Genomic DNA, 18,171 nt, shown 5'->3' with positions numbered 1-18,171 from the left:
AACCATGGAAACACCTTACAGTCTGTTTTTTCCCACAAACTCTGCACCATTGATGTACACATGCGAGGGAATTTTAACTGGAAAAATGTTAGGGGCTGCCATTGCTTTGATCCATCACTATCTGCTAGAGGCTGTGGGTGGTGAGGAGGATAATGCTGACAACTGCCACAGACTTAGGAGGAAGAGGAGAAGAGTGTTCAGACCCAGGGTAACCTACCAGGGGCTACATGATATGGAGATAGTAGAGTGCTACAGGGTGGACAGAGACATACTTCAGAAAATCATCAAGCTGTGCTGGCCTCAACTCAGTCCCAGAGCCAACAGAGTGGAACCCACTCCAGTGGATACCAATGTATGTGTAGACTTAAGAATACCAGCTACAGGTACTTTCCAAAGACCTATTGGGGACATCATGGGGGGGTCTCACAGGCATCTGCATCCAGGTTAATCCACCAGTTCCCCTGGATGCCATGCTGCTGAGCACATTTACTTCCCCAACACCCGTGAGGAGTTGACCAGAAATATATGTCTGTTCCACCGTGTAGCAGAATGGCTGGAGGTACTGGGTGCGATAGACTGCATGCACATCCACATAGAAACACCATCCAGTGTACAGGGTAGGTTATACATAAACCACAAGGGCTTCCCCTCCATCAAATGCCAGGTCATGTGCAATGCCCAGTGCATTATCATGAAATGTGTCTGCTGGCAGCCCTGGAAGCTATCATGTCTCCCACATCTGGCATTCGTCACAGCTGTACCAGGCATTTGCCAATGGGAGCATCCCATATATCCATCTGGTGGGGGATGCTGGCTATGCACTGAAGCCATAGATAATGACACCCATCAGAAATGCACACACACCCACACAAGAATGCCATGAGACACACACACACAGACCAGGATCATTACAGAGTATGTGTTTAGGATGCTCAAGTCATGGTTCCACTGCCTTGACATATCTGGTGGAGCCTTGCAGTACTCTCCAGCCACATGTGCACACATGTTCATAGTATGTTCCATGCTACACAATGTGATCCTGTGGAAACAGCTGCAGCAGGAACAGCATGGAGAAGGGCAACATAGCCCACCACCATTGCTAAGGTTCCCACAGGCACAGAGGGACTCAGAGGAGGAGGCTCCTGAGCCTGCTCCTGTAGGCAGATGGAGGCATGCCCAGTATGCTCAGGCCTTGGCAAAGAGGCAACAGATAGCACACACACTGACACTGTAGGGACACCAGGGATTGACACCACTCTCTGACTCACACACACAGTAAAATGGATGGCACACACATCACATTACCTGTAACTTACCATATATAGGCAGTGTACTGTGTGCATCCAACATAGGCGGTCCTCAAACACCATCCTCACAATTGCTGCAGGTACAAGGTAAGTCAGTCTTCTTCACAATAAATGAATGGATTAGTATGTTTTGAAAGCACATCTATGGTAATGCTGCATGTTTGCAAGGGAATGGGGTAGCCTACTGGGATAGCAGCAGACAACTGACAGCTATCTGGACACCAGGAAACGTCTGCCCAATACTGGCCTCCCCACACTATGCAGTAGTGCCCCAGGTGGAAAATTCAACTGCAGTATATGTGTGGGGACAACTAACTAGGGGGTCATAGGTCACAGGCATGGATGTCAGTGTGGGGGTCCCATACCCACCCCTCAGACCCACACAGCATATCAGCTGTAGAAAACCAGAGATAAATGTCTGGAAAAGGCCCACAAATGGTGGCAATGTTGAATTACACCCCTACAGACTCAGACAGTGATAGCATAGCAGGTCTTCCAGTTGTAGTAAGGCTATGAAGGGTAAGAAGTTTAAAACTCAAATGTATCCCATTACAATCTTTACTGATATGTCTCGAGTCCCCAAGACAGGGCACAATAGTATGGTAAATGGAACCAAAATGTAAAGCAAATATGAGCACAGTCTGTGCAAATGTGTACAGTTGACAGGTGTACCCCCTCATTTACCCACAGAAATGCAGTAACATGTATGTTTGCAGGGAAATAGCAGCATAGCACACATTGGCAGAGCTGTTCCAATACACATGAAAACATGCTGCATGTCCACAATATGCAGGGGTCAGTGAGCTATGTGTATGTGTGGTCAATACTGTCAGGACCTGGCTAGCACGTTCTCCTGGCAGTTGTCTTGTAGTGCCCTAGGTACAGTGCCATCTTTGACAGGGCCATGTGCAGATAACTGCAGTGCCAACTATTAGACATGTAAATGACACCTACTGTTCTGCCACTGACATACCTGGAAGTCACAGTGCTATGTGGAATACACTACACATATAATGGACTTCTTGAAGGCTGTGTAGCCAAAGTGTTAAGGCTTTTGTGAATATAGTGCTTTTTGGTACTGTTGCCAGTGGTTATTTTCAAAAATTATTTTTTTTATGTTTGCTTTTACATACAATGGACATGCCTGCACAGTAGAATGCACTCTGTACCCACACCCATAACTCCCAACCTCTGACAGTAAGATGTCTGGACAAGGGCAGAAATAAAAGTGGAGCAAAGGCACAATGATAGGCATGTGTTGTAAATATCGCCTTTACATACTGAAAAAAGTTGGTAGGTTGAGGGGTTTGCAGTAGCGGGAATTGTCTGAAGATTATATAGTCTGAGACAGTAATGTCTGTCATTATTTTGTAACATCACTCTTCATTTATATGTAACTTATTTGCCATAAAACCACAAGTTTACGTAGACAGGGGGAAACCTCTAGCCAAACACCTGGAGAATCTGCCAAAAAATGTATAGGTGAGAGGTATGGCCACAGAAGGATATGACATCTCAGGTTGAAAGATACCACACAAGCAGGAGATCCCCAGACAGTATATCGTCAAGTTGCTGGACTGTTTACACAGTGTGTCATCACTCAATTGGCTGTAGCCACACCTCACAACTGGCCTTGTTGGGCAACAATGTACATAGCTGTCCTCATAATATTGGTCTATGCATCATACAACTAGTATTCCTCTTGTAAAGCACTGTGATGGTCTGAGGATATCTGGCACTAGGTAATGACAATACATTGCAGTGTCAGACTACAGATATGTCAGAAAATATCTGCTAAACAAACTCAGTATCCAGAGGAAAGTCCTGTGTACTCCTGAGAGGTATGGCTGTAGCACACAAAACCCCAGACCGGAGTACACTTATCTCTGGAATGGACTCCCACTCTAACTATAGAAGGTCACACTGGGCATGGTCCTACATTTGAGAATCACAGGACATGTTGGATACCACATTGGACTATACAATGACTGTATTGTGTACATATGTCTGTGCATACAGACAGCTATGTACACCTTAACTGTCCCCACACACACACACATCAGACAGGATTACCCTCAGCTAGCTGTAGGTGGCCCATATGAGATATATCTGCATCTGCTGCATGTGATACACAGACATATATATGGGCAACAGATAACAACATATGAAGAAATGTCCCAAAGCAGAATTTGAGCAAATTCCAAAGCAGTTATCTCAAACAGCAAATCCCAAATTTAAGGAAACAGGCACAAAAATAAAAAATCCAAAAGTACGTTTATTGTGTAAGCGCTTTCGTAATCAAGTTACTTCTTCAGACACAAATTACTACAAATATGAGGCACACATATGGTCAGTATGCATAACACTGGACAGTTGAATGATATGAGCTCAGTATACTACATGCAGTTCAACACACACATCTGCCACAGTAGTTTACTATGCAAATACCCTGTATAGGTCTCTCCCATTCCTGAGACAAACATATATGTCATAGTTGTATTCACAATTAACATATGGATATCTACGACATCCCAGTAGCTGGCCTAGCAGTGTTACAGTCAATATTGTTCAACACACACTCCAGTATTAGTCATATGTGAGCCATCCTTTCCTGGGGTGACTCAGGGGCCTGAGCTGTGATCTATGTCATTGCAGACAGACCCAGATGCTATGGCCATAGGTTCTGGTCAGCAATATATCAGTACAGCAAGTCTTGTTGAAACATATTTGTTGAACTTCCTATTTCCCATTATTACATACCCCCTATTGCATTCCATTACTTGTTTGACATACCTTTTTTTCCAAGTATAGTTGATTTTATTCCAATTTGTGTTGGTTTGTTTGTTTGTCTGTCTCTCTCTCTCTCCAAGATGTAGGGTATACATCTGTTTTGCATAGGCAGCAGCTTGCATTTTGTAGGTAATGTTCATGAGCAACTGATGTCCTGTGCATCGATTAGTGTCCACCACTTGTTAACTGCATGCAGAACAGTTGTGCTGCTATTTCTATAGCCAATGGCAAGGCAACACACTCCTATAATTGAGTACTTCATGTGGGCATTGCTCTTTTCCTTACCTGTGAGGAGAACTTCATGGAGGTGTGTGAACAACAGCATCACAGAGGGTAGTTGGAAATACCTCTTACAATGAAAACTGTGGAGACAGCCCAACTAAATGGGGGAGAATGTTTCAGACATAGGGACAGAATGTAAGTATTGCTGTTATACAGTTGAATTAATTATAGTTTAACAGGTTTTGTGTGGACATGGCTATTCTGTGTCATTTTAAGTCTGACATTGTTATGTGGTTGACATAACACTCAACTGTAGGGCTATCCGCAGTATGGCCAGAGTTTGGACTCTTATGTTTGGTGTGTACCTCAGACATTTTTTGTCTTTGGAAAATCAGTAGGATACTCTGGGAATTGCAGTCAGTAAATGGTATTATCCATTTATGCTTCTGACTTCATATTCCCTTCAGAAAAGATAGGTTACAACAAACCCTGTTACACCAGCAACTGTTTCAGTTTATAACAGCAATATTTCAAATACGCCCCTGTTTGTGGGCCTCTGTCCCCCAAGTATGTCAGGCTTTGTCCATATGTCATGCAGTAAGAGGTTGATAGGTATAGTATATCATTATTTAGTGCCTTTATTCCTGATACCATCCCAGTGATGTATTATAATGACAGACATTTTATGTGAAGGAGGCCTTATATATGAGGGCAAAGCCTGGACATTCTGTGAGACTCTGTCTAGTTGAGAGGTCTGTGTATTTATCGGAATTATTGACAGACTGCGAAGATTGTATAGCAGTGTAGTGTGTAGTGAGTAAATGCTATTTGGCCTGTGTAGAGGGGTAGATGTAAGTGTTATGGCTCCTTTTCTATCTAACTGTGCATGCTGCTCCAGTTTCTGGTGGTCTATCGGCTGCATGTGTTTGTAGGGGCAGACTGAGACATGTCCCGTACCATGGTCAGGTGTCAAACTACACTGTGAATAGGGCCAGTATATGTAGGGGTAGTATGTGAGTGGCAAACATGATGATGATTTTATTCACACAGTCCTTATACTCTACTGTTCATTTGGCTTACCAGTATGTCACTGTGACTGTGGGGGAATTGGTTGAGGGTATGCACTTTCACACTGGTGTGTGTTTTTTTCAATGCTGTTACATCCCTGTAGTGCCTGATATATTTGCAAATACATGTGTAATTCCCCATAGCGGATTTGGGTTAGTGTCGTGTCAGTCTGACTCTAGTTTGGACAGTGCTTGGTGACATGCTTAGCAGCTCAGTGTAGTTTCCCTAAGGTGATGTTATGTCCAGATATTTGTAGGCTGTACTGTTGCCTGGTCCCCATAAAGGTTTTGTGTTTCTGACACATCAGTGGGATGATGAGAGGATTTAAGTTGCTAACTAGTGAGAAGTAATTGAGTGTTGGACTTGTGCTATTTCAGTTAATATATGTTAGGACAGACAGGAGGGTGTTACTGCAGCAACTGTGTCAGCTTATCTACTACAGTTTTTCAGATATGCCTTATCTTCATGGCTTTCTCCCTCCACTCTGTCAGGCTTGGTCCAGCTTCGTTGCACTAAGGGGTTCTGAGCATACCTTTTGACTGGCTGGATTGTTTCAGGATGTCCAGGTTTATTGTTCATATTTCTGATCTGTTCAACAGATTCATTATTTTTATTTCTCTGGTAAATCATTGTGATCTGAGAATTTCTGTCAGTAAATGATAACATACATTTCAGTTTCAGAACTCACATCCTTCAGAACATGTATGCTGAAGCAAACCCTGTCACTGTAGCAACATTCTACATTTATAAGAGCAATATTTAAAATATGTCCCTAACTTTGGCCCATTGTACCCCCATTTTGACAGCCTTTGCCCAGACTTCTTGCACTAAGAGGTTGAGAGGTATGGTTTCTGAGGTATGACTCCACTACATGTTATGAGCACATATATATATATATATATATATATATATATATATATATATATATATATATATATATATATATATATATATATATATATATATACACACATATGGGTTCACTACATAATCTCGAAATTTTGAAATATGGAATTTCAAAGTCTTGACACTAAATAGCCGAAACCCCTAAATGCTGAAAGACCAGAAGCGCGACATTCAAAATCCTGAACGTACAACACACATACAGCACACACATACACATACACACAACTTCCACCCACAATAAAACATATCCTACACTACAGATAAGCAGGGGGGAGCAAGCCCCCTGCACCCCCCATGTGGGGAACTGCACCCCCCACACACCCCTCTACTTAAATATACTAACTCCGAGATTGCATAAACAGACACACAAGGGAAACTCACATCCACACATTTTACAGTCCCTCACACACACACATATCACAGTCACAACACACACTGACACACACTAAAGCCCCCAACCAACACACTTACACATAGATACTTACCTGAACTTCCACCTATCCATCCACAAACCCCAACACCAGAAGCACTACTTCAGTATCTCCGAACATCGAGAGTTTGAATTTTGTGCTTCTGGTCTTTCGGTATTTAGGGGTTTCGGCTACATAGTCCCGGGATTTTGAAATTTGATATTTTAAAATTTCAAGATTATGTAGTGAACCCATATATATATATATATATATATATATATATATATATATATATATATATATATATATATATATACATACATCTTTTTTTTTTTTTCTTTTATGTATATATATATATATATATATATATATATATATATATATATATATATATATATTTATATGTATATCTCTATTTATATTATGTATATATTTTTCCATATATATGCATCTCCATACATATATACAAAACCTGATTCTACAGAATATTTTCCCTACTGCTGAAGTTTGAGACTTGACAGGGCTAATTATTTTGTTGCTAGGCAGAATAGTGGCTCATGGGGACAGAGTAATTATAGCAGTTTTAAGCAGCTTTAAGTGGGTTTGCGTGGATTTGCATGATGCTAAGCAATGCTAACACACAGTTAACCATACAGATGCTTAATCTGTGTTGGCTTCACTTAGCATCGCACAAACTTGTTTACTCCCGCTTACAGCCACATTAATTTCTTTAAAAGAAAAAAAGGGGGTGAGAGGAAAGTGGCAAAAAAGGTGCACGCAGAGGGAAAGACAATATGAAAAACAGCTAGGGATGTGCAGAATGGGTGTAGTGAAGGTCCATAGCTGTCCATTTCTTATACAGCAACAGCTGTACATTTGTACAGAATTTGGAGGTAAATTTGGACACTCAAACCCCAGAGATAGGGGTGAGGATAACAGAAATGTGTCATCAAGCCGATTGGACCAGATTACATGTGTCTAGTGGACACGTGTGCAAAATGGACAGCTATGTATGGGGTGATATTTTTTTTTTGGGGACAGATGGCGTTTTCTTTTTTTTTTGAGGTGAGAGTGGGATGTTGGGGAAGGATTGTAGGTATCTCTGGGGAGGGAGATCAGGTAGAGAGACAGACAAGACAGAAGACAGGGACAGTATATGACACATGAGGATGTAAACACATTTGATGGGGAGGATGGTTGGGAATCTGAAGCCCAGGAGCCCCCATATGGTTACAGTGGAACTGAGATCCCCATACAAGGGCAGTCACCACTGCATCTTCCCGGCCCCAAAGTGGCTGTGCTGTGGGCTGGACAGGTGGGGCGGCCTGTCCCTTGAGGTATGCCAGGCAGCCCTCAATCTGGTGCAGTTGCTGTCCAAACTCAGATCGAAGGGTGCTCCACACCAAACCCTGGACCTGACTGTGGGTGACAGGATCCTGTCCACGTTTGCTCCCGGGAGGGACAGGCCCCATCCCCTGAGGCAGTTCCACCCGAAGGTGGTGAAGGACTAGAGGACAAGAGAGATCCAGGTTGGGTCCCAGACAGTCTTGGGGCTGGTGCCATGGCCAGATGAGGCAGGACAGGCAGATCTACTGGAATTTGCCTTCCCAAATGTGTTATGGTGTTGAGGTTTTACAAAATATGTTGGTTAGTCATGAACAACACATTCCAAGATTAGTTATAACAGCATGCATGGGTGTTCCAATTAACCCCATAAAACAGATTTGAAACTGTTGCATAGTAAACAGAACATATGCATAAATGGAACAACAGTATGCATTGTAACAGCATGCCAGTAACACTGATGGCAACAGGTCACCAGCAATGGTATTTGAACAAGGTATGTTAACATGCAAACAATCAAACATATTAACAATAATATAACACAAGTCACAACATTAAGGTTGGAGCTCAACATACCCACAGTATATTCATATATTCATAGATTAGTACTAGGCTACCTGCCCTTGCGAGCCATTTTAAGCCTAGCGAATTATCCCTCGTGAGACTCAAACCCTGCACCTTGTGTTTGTAAGGCAAACACCTTAACCATTAGGCCACCCTTGTGTGTATGAGTAATAATTATTGATGCAGATGAGGGGTGAGGGGAGAGACAGAAAATCCATTAACAACTGTTTATGCTTCTGTTTTCCACAACAGTACTGTTCAATATTCTATGGGTCTGCCCTCACTTTACATCTATCTATGGCCCTGACCCATAGCTTCTGTAGTACAAACATATCTATTAAACTTTCAGCCTGGAATGGTATGAGGAAAACTGTGATAACTCTGGGTACATGACTAGAGGGGACTCGTATATGTCGGAGTTACATATCTGACACAGGAGGGGTTCCCTGAACTGCTGTTATGTGAGTGTGCTACTGGCATACCTCGACTGGTTTCCTATCTGTGTCAAGGATTATTTGCACTAGTGACCATTAGCCATGACAGTGTGACACTTGAGAGACATGTATCAGGAACATACCTCTTAGAGCATAATATCTGGACAAAGCCATACATAAGAATGGGACAAAGGCCCATAAATATGGACAATTTTTAGATATTGCTCTTACAAACTTAGAAAGTTGATAAAATAACAGGTTTTGCATTTGCACGGCTTTTCTGATGCACATGACACCTGACACTTGTATGTCTATCATTATTTTCTAACTTCAGTCTATAATGGTTTGCCACTGATTTGCTATGACACCACTACTTTATGTAAAATGGACCCAAAATCTGAGACAAATATCTGGACATTCAGTGAATATCTGTACAGTTGAGAGGTATGATTTGGGAAGAGTGCATATTGTATGTACCTACCCTGCTGCCATTTGCAGGCATGTGGTGGGACAATTGAACAGTTGTACACAGTTTATTAGTATACCCTTCATACAGTTACTGTCAACATTTACTTACCTATAAAACATGTGAGGAAAATATCTGTTAACACTACCTGACTGTTTTTACATTTATTCCTGATTCCTTGTGTGTAGATATGCACACATCTTAGTACCGCTCTCTGGATTTGAACCATGTCTGGGTGTGTAAAATTAACAACTAAGCTATTTCTCGTCACTCTTACTGAGAACTGCTGTTTTTTGTTTCACTGTTTTCTGCCTAATAGTCTCTTGGTTAGACAGTCTGAACTTATAATCCTGTGATGCATGCATGACAGATAGTTATTCATAGCTTCATAGATTAGTACTAGGCTAACTGCCCTTGTGTGCCATTTTAAGCCTAGCTAATTACCCTATGCAAGAATCAAACCTTGCACCTTGTGCCTGTAAGGTGAACACCTTAACCATTATGCCAACCTCCCACGCCTCCAACATTGTATTGTACATTACTTCTTTGGATTACTACAACCTGGAAAGCAAAGGTTAACACAAGGCAGTGCTGCATGGAACACACTTTGATACTTTACATATTACTATTCAGGGTTCAGAGCTTAGTGCAGTATATATTTCACATTTTGTTTATATCTCGTTTACAGCTACACCATCTACAGTTTCTCCTAACAGTTTGTTCACAGATGTGTTAGTGTATGTGTCACAGCCATATTTGCTGTGAAGAACCTATATACATTCTATATATGTGTACAACATACCAGAATAAACACAACAGTTTTTAAGGGTCTTTATTGTACTTCAATATTCATCACTCAGACTTTTTTATTTATTCAGTTCACACATTAACAGTATACCTACTAGCAGTAAGCAATGTACTCCTTCTTAGCTATTTTAACAATATACTGCAAAATAGATTTGTACTCAACAGACTGTAGACACAGCCTCAGCATCTGTCACCATGGGCTTCGATGTTCACAGCCCTCTCTGCTGCAGCTGTAGGGGAGAAAAACACACATTATGCATATTTCTCTATCATATTCCCAGGCTAGTATTTGCTACAAACTACTTGATAGTGATACTTACATACTACTGGAGCATTCCGGTCCCATCCATCTTGGATCCACTGGTTCAAAAGTGCCCTGTTCCTACGCTTTAGGTCGGCATAGTGGTGCCGTACTACTCACCAGTCTGGGGGATGCCAGTAGCAATGGTGAGTTCACATGCGAGATGGTCCCAGGCCTCCTTTTGTATTGGGAGCCCTGGTACTGGCCCTGCAGCAGTTTCTCCTCATGGTTTTTACTAGCAGTCCAGCCATGACCCTGGACTCCTGAATGCTCCAGCATTGTGCCTGAAAGTGCACTCCCTCTCCTATGCCAGCCATTGTATCTGCACAGATGGATTATAACAGATTATGGCTGTATTCCCGCCTGCACTTTTAAATAGTGCAATATTCCCACCCTTTGCTGTCATTGGACCATTTTGAAAAGGTGAAGATCCGCTAAGCAGTGCCCAAACCCGCTGAGCCAGTTTTACTATTGCTTAAAGGAGAAGTTATTGAGCATTGTTTAACAGTGAACAAGTCTGCTTAGCTGAGCTACCAGCTGCTTAGCATGCATGTTTTAGCAATGGTTACACCTGCTAAGCATAGATGAGCATTGCTAACCATTGCTCACGTTTCATTTATTAAATATATCAGAATACTGACTTCAATTATTTAAGTGCATATGACTTACTTTACATGACATCTCTTTATTCTTTTCTTACAGTGGCAAGGTGTGTGACTATACTGTATGGGACACTTGTGTATACATGGGTGGTTTCACATGTTATATGCACTCTCACTTCCATTTTACACCAGCTACACTACCCTGGTTGACAAAAAATAGTTACAACATAATTTAAGTTTAAAAAAATAATTTTAACACTGCTTTCCTATATAGAAATAACTTGTCTGTCTTGGTATTTAAACCGTGAATGCCTGCATGTAAAGCTGGGACTCTAACCACTGCACTGCCTCAGCTTGGGAATTTCACCTGTATATTTGTATTTATTACCTATGGGTTGTTTAAGCTATGGTAAGTGGAGGGCCATAATGCGCACACCCACTTAGCTACACTTAAACTTTCCTTAGCCTAGAAAAAATATAATATTATTTTATATTATTATGTTATATAGTGAATATTGTGGTGTTCTGACAAGTCATTGAGGACTGCAGTCAGGAAATAATGGCATACATTTGGCTTTCAGGCGTCTATCCTTCAGAGCTTCATGCTAATACATATCCTGTTTTCTATCAACTTTTTAGGTATGTGAGGGTAATATTTAAGTGGTGTCCCTATTTTTAATGTTTTGTCCCCCCATTATTTGTGCCTTTGTCCACATGGACTGCTGTCAGGGAATATTGGCATACGTTTGACTTTCAGACTCTATCTTTCAGAAATTCATGCTAATGCATGACCTGTTTTCTTATCAACTTTCTAAGGTTGTGAGGGCAATATGAAGACATGACCCTTTTCAGGGTTTTATCCCCCATTATTTGTGCCTTTGTACATATTTCCTGCTTTAGTGGGTTGCAAGGTATTGTACAGCACTTTTACAATGGAGAGGTTGTGTCACAGACCCTGTCATACAACCCCTGCATTGCTTTCCTGCTGCCATATGTTTTTTAGTGTCCACAAACACTGAAATGGTCATTTATTTCATTTTGGTGTCCTTGGACACCGAAATACTGCAATAATATTACTGAAATTCTCTAATATTATATTGGATCATGATTAGAAAGTCTTGTAGTACTTGAACATGCCCCCTGCACTCATTCACGCTTTGTGTCCATGTAGGTTAAACAGCAGCATGCCTTCATGAATATGAAAGGTGTGCTGCTGTGCTATATGGACACAAACCACTCCATGCAGGAATAACACTATTCCTGTATGGAGTTTATTGAATCCCAGGGTATCTCTTTCCTTTTTCTAGACTTTGATCACTTTAATTATCTTTCTCAAAGTGATCTTCTTTTGAGATAACTAGTTTTAGATGGCTAGTTTAATCAGGTTAACAAAAGCAAGTATTGAAAAATCTCATGCTCAGAAAATAACCCAAAACACCATATTCTACACATTGCAACAGTTTGGCAAATACATAAAATAATTATGTTCTTAATGATATGAACAGTGTCTTCACTTTAAAGAAGCAATTGATATTTTCAGTAGTACAGCTACATAAATAACATTACAAAGAAAAAAGCAAAAACTGAGCAGTGTTGAGAGAAAGTGATAGCTTTTGACATGTGCATGTAATTTAACTGTCTAGTTGTAAATAATACAATATTAAAATTAATGATAGTAGATTCCTCTGGTGTAGATCCATAATAGCATTCTCAGCATCCTTAAAAAGCTAACAGATGATGCAGACATACTTTGACGTATATATCATAAAACAGTATTTTAGACTTAAGGCGAAAGCCAGGGTACCTTTTTGGCTAGGCTTGTATAGGCCATAGGGCCAATAGCCTAGCACCTGCCTATGAACCTATGAACCTATAATGATATTATTGATTTTTTTTTAGAAAAACAAGCTGCTTACCTTTTCAGGACACAATGATGACTATGAAAAATACAAAGCTAGGTATACAAATAATGTCTCAACAACACCAAGAACAAGACAACAAATATAGATAAAAATCAAAGTATCAAGTCAAGCAGCCACCAGATGCAATATTTATTATAAACCAACAGAGTAAGCGCTTTCATGATAAAATGTCGCTTCTTCAGACTACAGCATTTCAAGCCAATTAACTATTTAAGCATATATACAACCAATCAACTAAAATGAATTAAAAACAAATTAACCAATAAAAAACATTTACATAAACTTATGAGCAGAAACAACTTTAAAACATGAATGTTGATAAAAACAATATAAACACACTCTACATATTATAGAGTCAATGTTGTAAATTGCGTACACGAAGAAAATGTTTTAAAGTCACATCATCATTAATACCAGGTGGTTTATCTGCTCTAAAGTATATAATCCACTTTTGTTCTGCCATCCCCACCTCTAATATTACCTTCCACAACTTCTAGTATGAAAAACTTAAATGTATGCTGTGAACCTTGAGCTTTAACATGCCTCGCTAGAGCATTACTATCTTTAACATTCCTAATGTCCCTAACATGTGCATGTGATTTAACCCTCTGGTTATAAATAATACAATATTAAAATTAATGATAGTAGATTCCTCTGGCATAAATCCATAATAGCATTCTCACCATCCTTAAAAAGCTAACTGATGATGAAGACATACTTTGACATATAAATCAAAAACAATATTTTACACTTAATGATATTAATGATTTTATTTTAGAAAAACAAGCTGCTTACCTTTTCTGCACAATATGATGATTATTATTGCTACAATTATTAGGACAATGATGCCAGTACCAATACAAGCTCCAACGATCAACATCAAGTAGGAACGTTCTTGTTTGAAAGAATAAAACATACAATATATCATGAATTCATGGAAATAATGCTGCATGAATAAATAACTTATTTCTGTGCTATTCTATGTATTCTGAATTTATGGACTTGCTGAATAATTATCTTCATTTTTGTAGCATTTGTTGTATGCCTGATCAATCAGAGAAAATATTTGTTAGATGCACCTCAAATTGATTAATGCAAATTATAGAAATTGTCAGTTATGTTCTAGATTGCTCAGAGATATCATGCACTCTGGTTCATTCACAAAAATAAGTAACTAGAAGAGTTATAACTTGGCCAGAAGTAAAAAGTCGTTCAGTTTCTAATTAAGCAAAACCAAAAGGAATGGCTATGCAAACAGAATAATAGTTTTAGCAAATGAGAACAGCAATAACCTGGTTGCAACACATTTTAATATTTTAACTGCATTACTGTAACGTTGGTCAGTGGTGCACTTTTACTGAACCATGTACGGCTTAGGTTTCCCTTTGCTGTGCAACGTAACTCAATGTTTTATAATATGAATGCTGTGAGTACTTTTTCTTGGCAGGTATCAAAGTGCTAATAAATAAACTAAGATATTTCTCACTGCTGTCAGCAATTATGTGTAAAAACACAGCTCTTACACCAGATGCTAAAGCATCACAGGAAAGGATCGACTCTCATTTAGTGGTACATTGAATGAGCACATTAGCAGATTGTACCAAAGTTTCTAATTTTGCAATGATATTTATTATTTACCCATGCCCACAGTATATGACTACCAAAAGATTCAAAGGGTTTTAATAAGCTTGCCATATGTGTTAAAAATCAGAACAGTCTCAAGTATACTCTGAATTCAGAACACGGGAAGTAAATTAAGCCTGCACGATATCTTTCCTTTGGCCCCTGTAATATATAGATTGTGCATCGATTCCATGCTCCAAGCATTGTACTTCAGAAAAAATAATGTTTCTTAAGATGTAAATCTGAGTCTTTTAATGTTATCAGGTCTTGAACAACAAATATTCATGAAGTGTTGCCCAACTAATTTGAATATCACCTAGATATCTGCTGCATGCAGTACACCTTACAACAAATGATCTGTATCTTTCAAAAATGCACCGGTATGTGGTCATATGTAAACATCACTTTCTTACTACCTGAATCAAATATTTCTTAGACTGATTATACTTTTATTGCTAATCATGTTTGCCACCCTGTCAGCATTGTGAAAGAGATTTCCACTTGAGGTATGGAGTGTTGTTCCAAAGAAGCTGATTGGCTAGCTGTTAATTTATAATCTCCACAAAATCTAACAGTTCCATCAGTATGGGTGTCACAGAGGCAATCTATTATGAATATTTTACATGAGTTACATTTTTTTCCTTTCAACTATCTGTTTACTCTCTCTCTCTCTCTCTCTTCTACATCACCAGGCATGCCATAAGGAAAACTTTACAACACAAAAATAAGAAGACAAAGAGGAAAAGTAGAAAAGGAGATTAGTAATGGAGAAGTTAAAGAAATATAAACTGAAGTCATAGAGTACCTGAAAAGTGAAGCATTCAGTGTAGAAAATCTAATGCAGAAAGCACCACAACAGGATAGAGTAATGGATATCCAAATTAAGGGGAAACCAGTGGAACAGGAAGCAATCGGTCAGTTGCCATATCAAGATATTTTGGAATGCTGCACAGAAAGCCAGTATAAACATTCACTTGAAGCTAGACAACAAGGGATGAAACAGGAAACTGTGGAAACTCTGATGCAGTTAATGCTGCGGAGTGATAGGCCAGTGAGTTCCCGTATGAGAGAGCAACGGATGGCACAGGATGAAACTGAAGAGAAGCTGCCACAGGAAGATGCTATAGAACTTTCTATAGAATGCCCACAGGGATTGGAAAACAAGGGATGTGCCCTCAGTTTGGAAGAAAATGAGCTAAGAGAAGAGTTGTTTGATTTAATAGCATGGATAGATATATCAAGATCAATGAAAGAAATAGGCTGCAGAGGGTTAATAAAGTCAAAAGTCTGATAAAACCAACAAACACAGTAATTAGGACTGCTCATAGAGATCCATGTGATATAACAGAAGTAATCAGGATATATTACTGTGCAGCTAAATTAATAACTGATAAAGTTCCACCACAAGAACACATAGAGTAGTGAGGGAAAGGAAGGGGAGAAACTGAATACCACAATGGAAATATCAAATAGAGAAAACTATAAAGCTGGTAAGACAAAAGAATCACTGTTAGAAGACTATAGAAGAGGGAACAAATCAATAAAAATACTAAGAAAAATAGATGTGATAAAAGCAATGTGCCGTATTAGAAGAGACCAGGCTCTATCATGCACTATTGCAAATAAACTAAAAACTTCAGCACAGGTGGAAATACTTACAAGATACAAAGATAAATATAAAGGAAAAGTACAAAATAAACATTTTATTGATGACTCAAAAAGTTTTATTGAGAATTGGGAAATAAGGTAAAAGGAATTGAAAGACCCTAAAAAAAAATAAGTAGATACATTTTGAAGTATCTATGAAGATCCTGTGGATAGAAGAAGTTAAAAAAATAATAAGAGGTTTAAAGGTACAGGATATGAAATGGGATGAAGTAACAGTCAGAGAGACTGACACAAAGTTAAGAAAAGCTTCTAATTGGAAAACCCCAGGCCCAGATGCAATGCCTAACTTTTTGCTGAAAGTCTTTGCACGAAGATTTAGCCATAAGTAAGAACTATTTATATGTCTACCCTGAACAGACACCAACCTGGTTAACAACAGGAAAAACAATGGTCCCACTTAAGAGTGAACCTGCAAGCTATACTAAAAATTATAGACCAATAACTTGCCTTTCAATGATGTATAAACTATACACAGAAATTATGCTGACAGAGTTTATATCCATTTAGAAGAAAACTCAATTATGGCAATAGAACAAAAGGGCAATAAAAGAAAGTCATATGGAACAAAGAATCATTTCTTGTTAAATAAAATCATAGTGGAAAACTGTAAAAAGGGAAAGAATCTAAGTGTGGCATGGATTGACTACAAAAAAGGCATTTGATAGTATCCCACATTCATGGATAAAAGAGTTCTTAAAAATGTATAAGATACACCCTACACTGATCAACTGTGTTACAGTGACCAAGAAACAATAGCAGACCAATTTGCAATTAAGCCATGATAAAGAACAATTTATTATCACAGGGATAAAAATTTAGAGGGGGATATTCCAGGGTGACTCTCTGTCACTGCTGCTATTCTATCTTGCCCTTAACCCATTAAGCTGTTTACTTACAGCTTAGGCCATGTGTATAATTTGGCTCTTAGAAAACAACAAAGTGTAAGACTTCTCATCTTCTCTTTGTCGGTGATTTAAAACTGTACAGGTCATCAGATGAAGAACTGAAAGCATAACTTCAAGTAGTCAAAACTTTTTCAGATGATATAAGAATGTGATTTTTTCTTGATAAATGTGCAAAAGCAACCTTTAAAGCAGGAAAACTGCAACACCAGGAAAACATCAGTTTGGGACAACAATCTGCTATAAAACAACTTGAGCAAGAAGGAGTGTATAAATATTTGGGAATTGAGGAAGGACCAACAATAAAACATAAACACATGCAAATAAAACTTATTAAGGAGTACTTCAGAGACTTAAATTAATCCTAAAAACATCACTGACATCCAGGAACAAAATCCAAGCTATAAACCAATGTGCTATTCCTGTCCTAACTTACAGTTTCAGAGTGATTGACTTGTCCCAAAATGTGTTTGATAGATTAGATGGTATGCATCATGTTCATCAAATGATTTATAAAAATCAATGCATACCAAGATTATATATTCCCCGTTCTGAAGGAGGGATGGGCCTCCCTCAAATTAATTATATGTATAGATATGAAATCGTGGGACTCCACACATATCTGCTGACCTCATAAGACCCAAACACATTAAATGTTTTGAAACATGAGGTGAATAAACCTAAGATGACTTCTCTGCTTAGTCTAGCAGAAGTGTATCATTGTCAAGCAGGAATGGAAATCAAACCAGAAGTAGATACAAATCGGGCAGCAACTGAATGTGCTAAAAAACAAAAGAAAGAATATAAGGTGAAGGATCAGATGAGAAGGCAAGAA

At 39.1% G+C, this 18,171-nt stretch overlaps 1 protein-coding gene across 1 annotated transcript in view; it reads right to left on the bottom strand.

The window, feature by feature from the left end:
* Nucleotides 1–18,171, bottom strand: part of LOC122790978 — a 436,865-nt gene that overhangs the window by 281,936 nt on the left and 136,758 nt on the right. Inside the window, exon 2 of the mRNA XM_044058701.1 lies at nucleotides 13,939–14,037. Within this exon, the coding sequence (XP_043914636.1) occupies nucleotides 13,939–14,037 (99 nt within the window). The remainder of the gene's footprint in view (nucleotides 1–13,938; nucleotides 14,038–18,171) is intronic.

The sequence above is a fragment of the Protopterus annectens genome, chromosome 16.part0 (genome assembly GCF_019279795.1).
Source record: "Protopterus annectens isolate FY-2018-M chromosome 16.part0, PAN1.0, whole genome shotgun sequence".
In the NCBI taxonomy this organism is placed as follows: domain Eukaryota; kingdom Metazoa; phylum Chordata; order Ceratodontiformes; family Protopteridae; genus Protopterus; species Protopterus annectens.
This window is presented reverse-complemented; position numbering and strand designations above follow the sequence as displayed.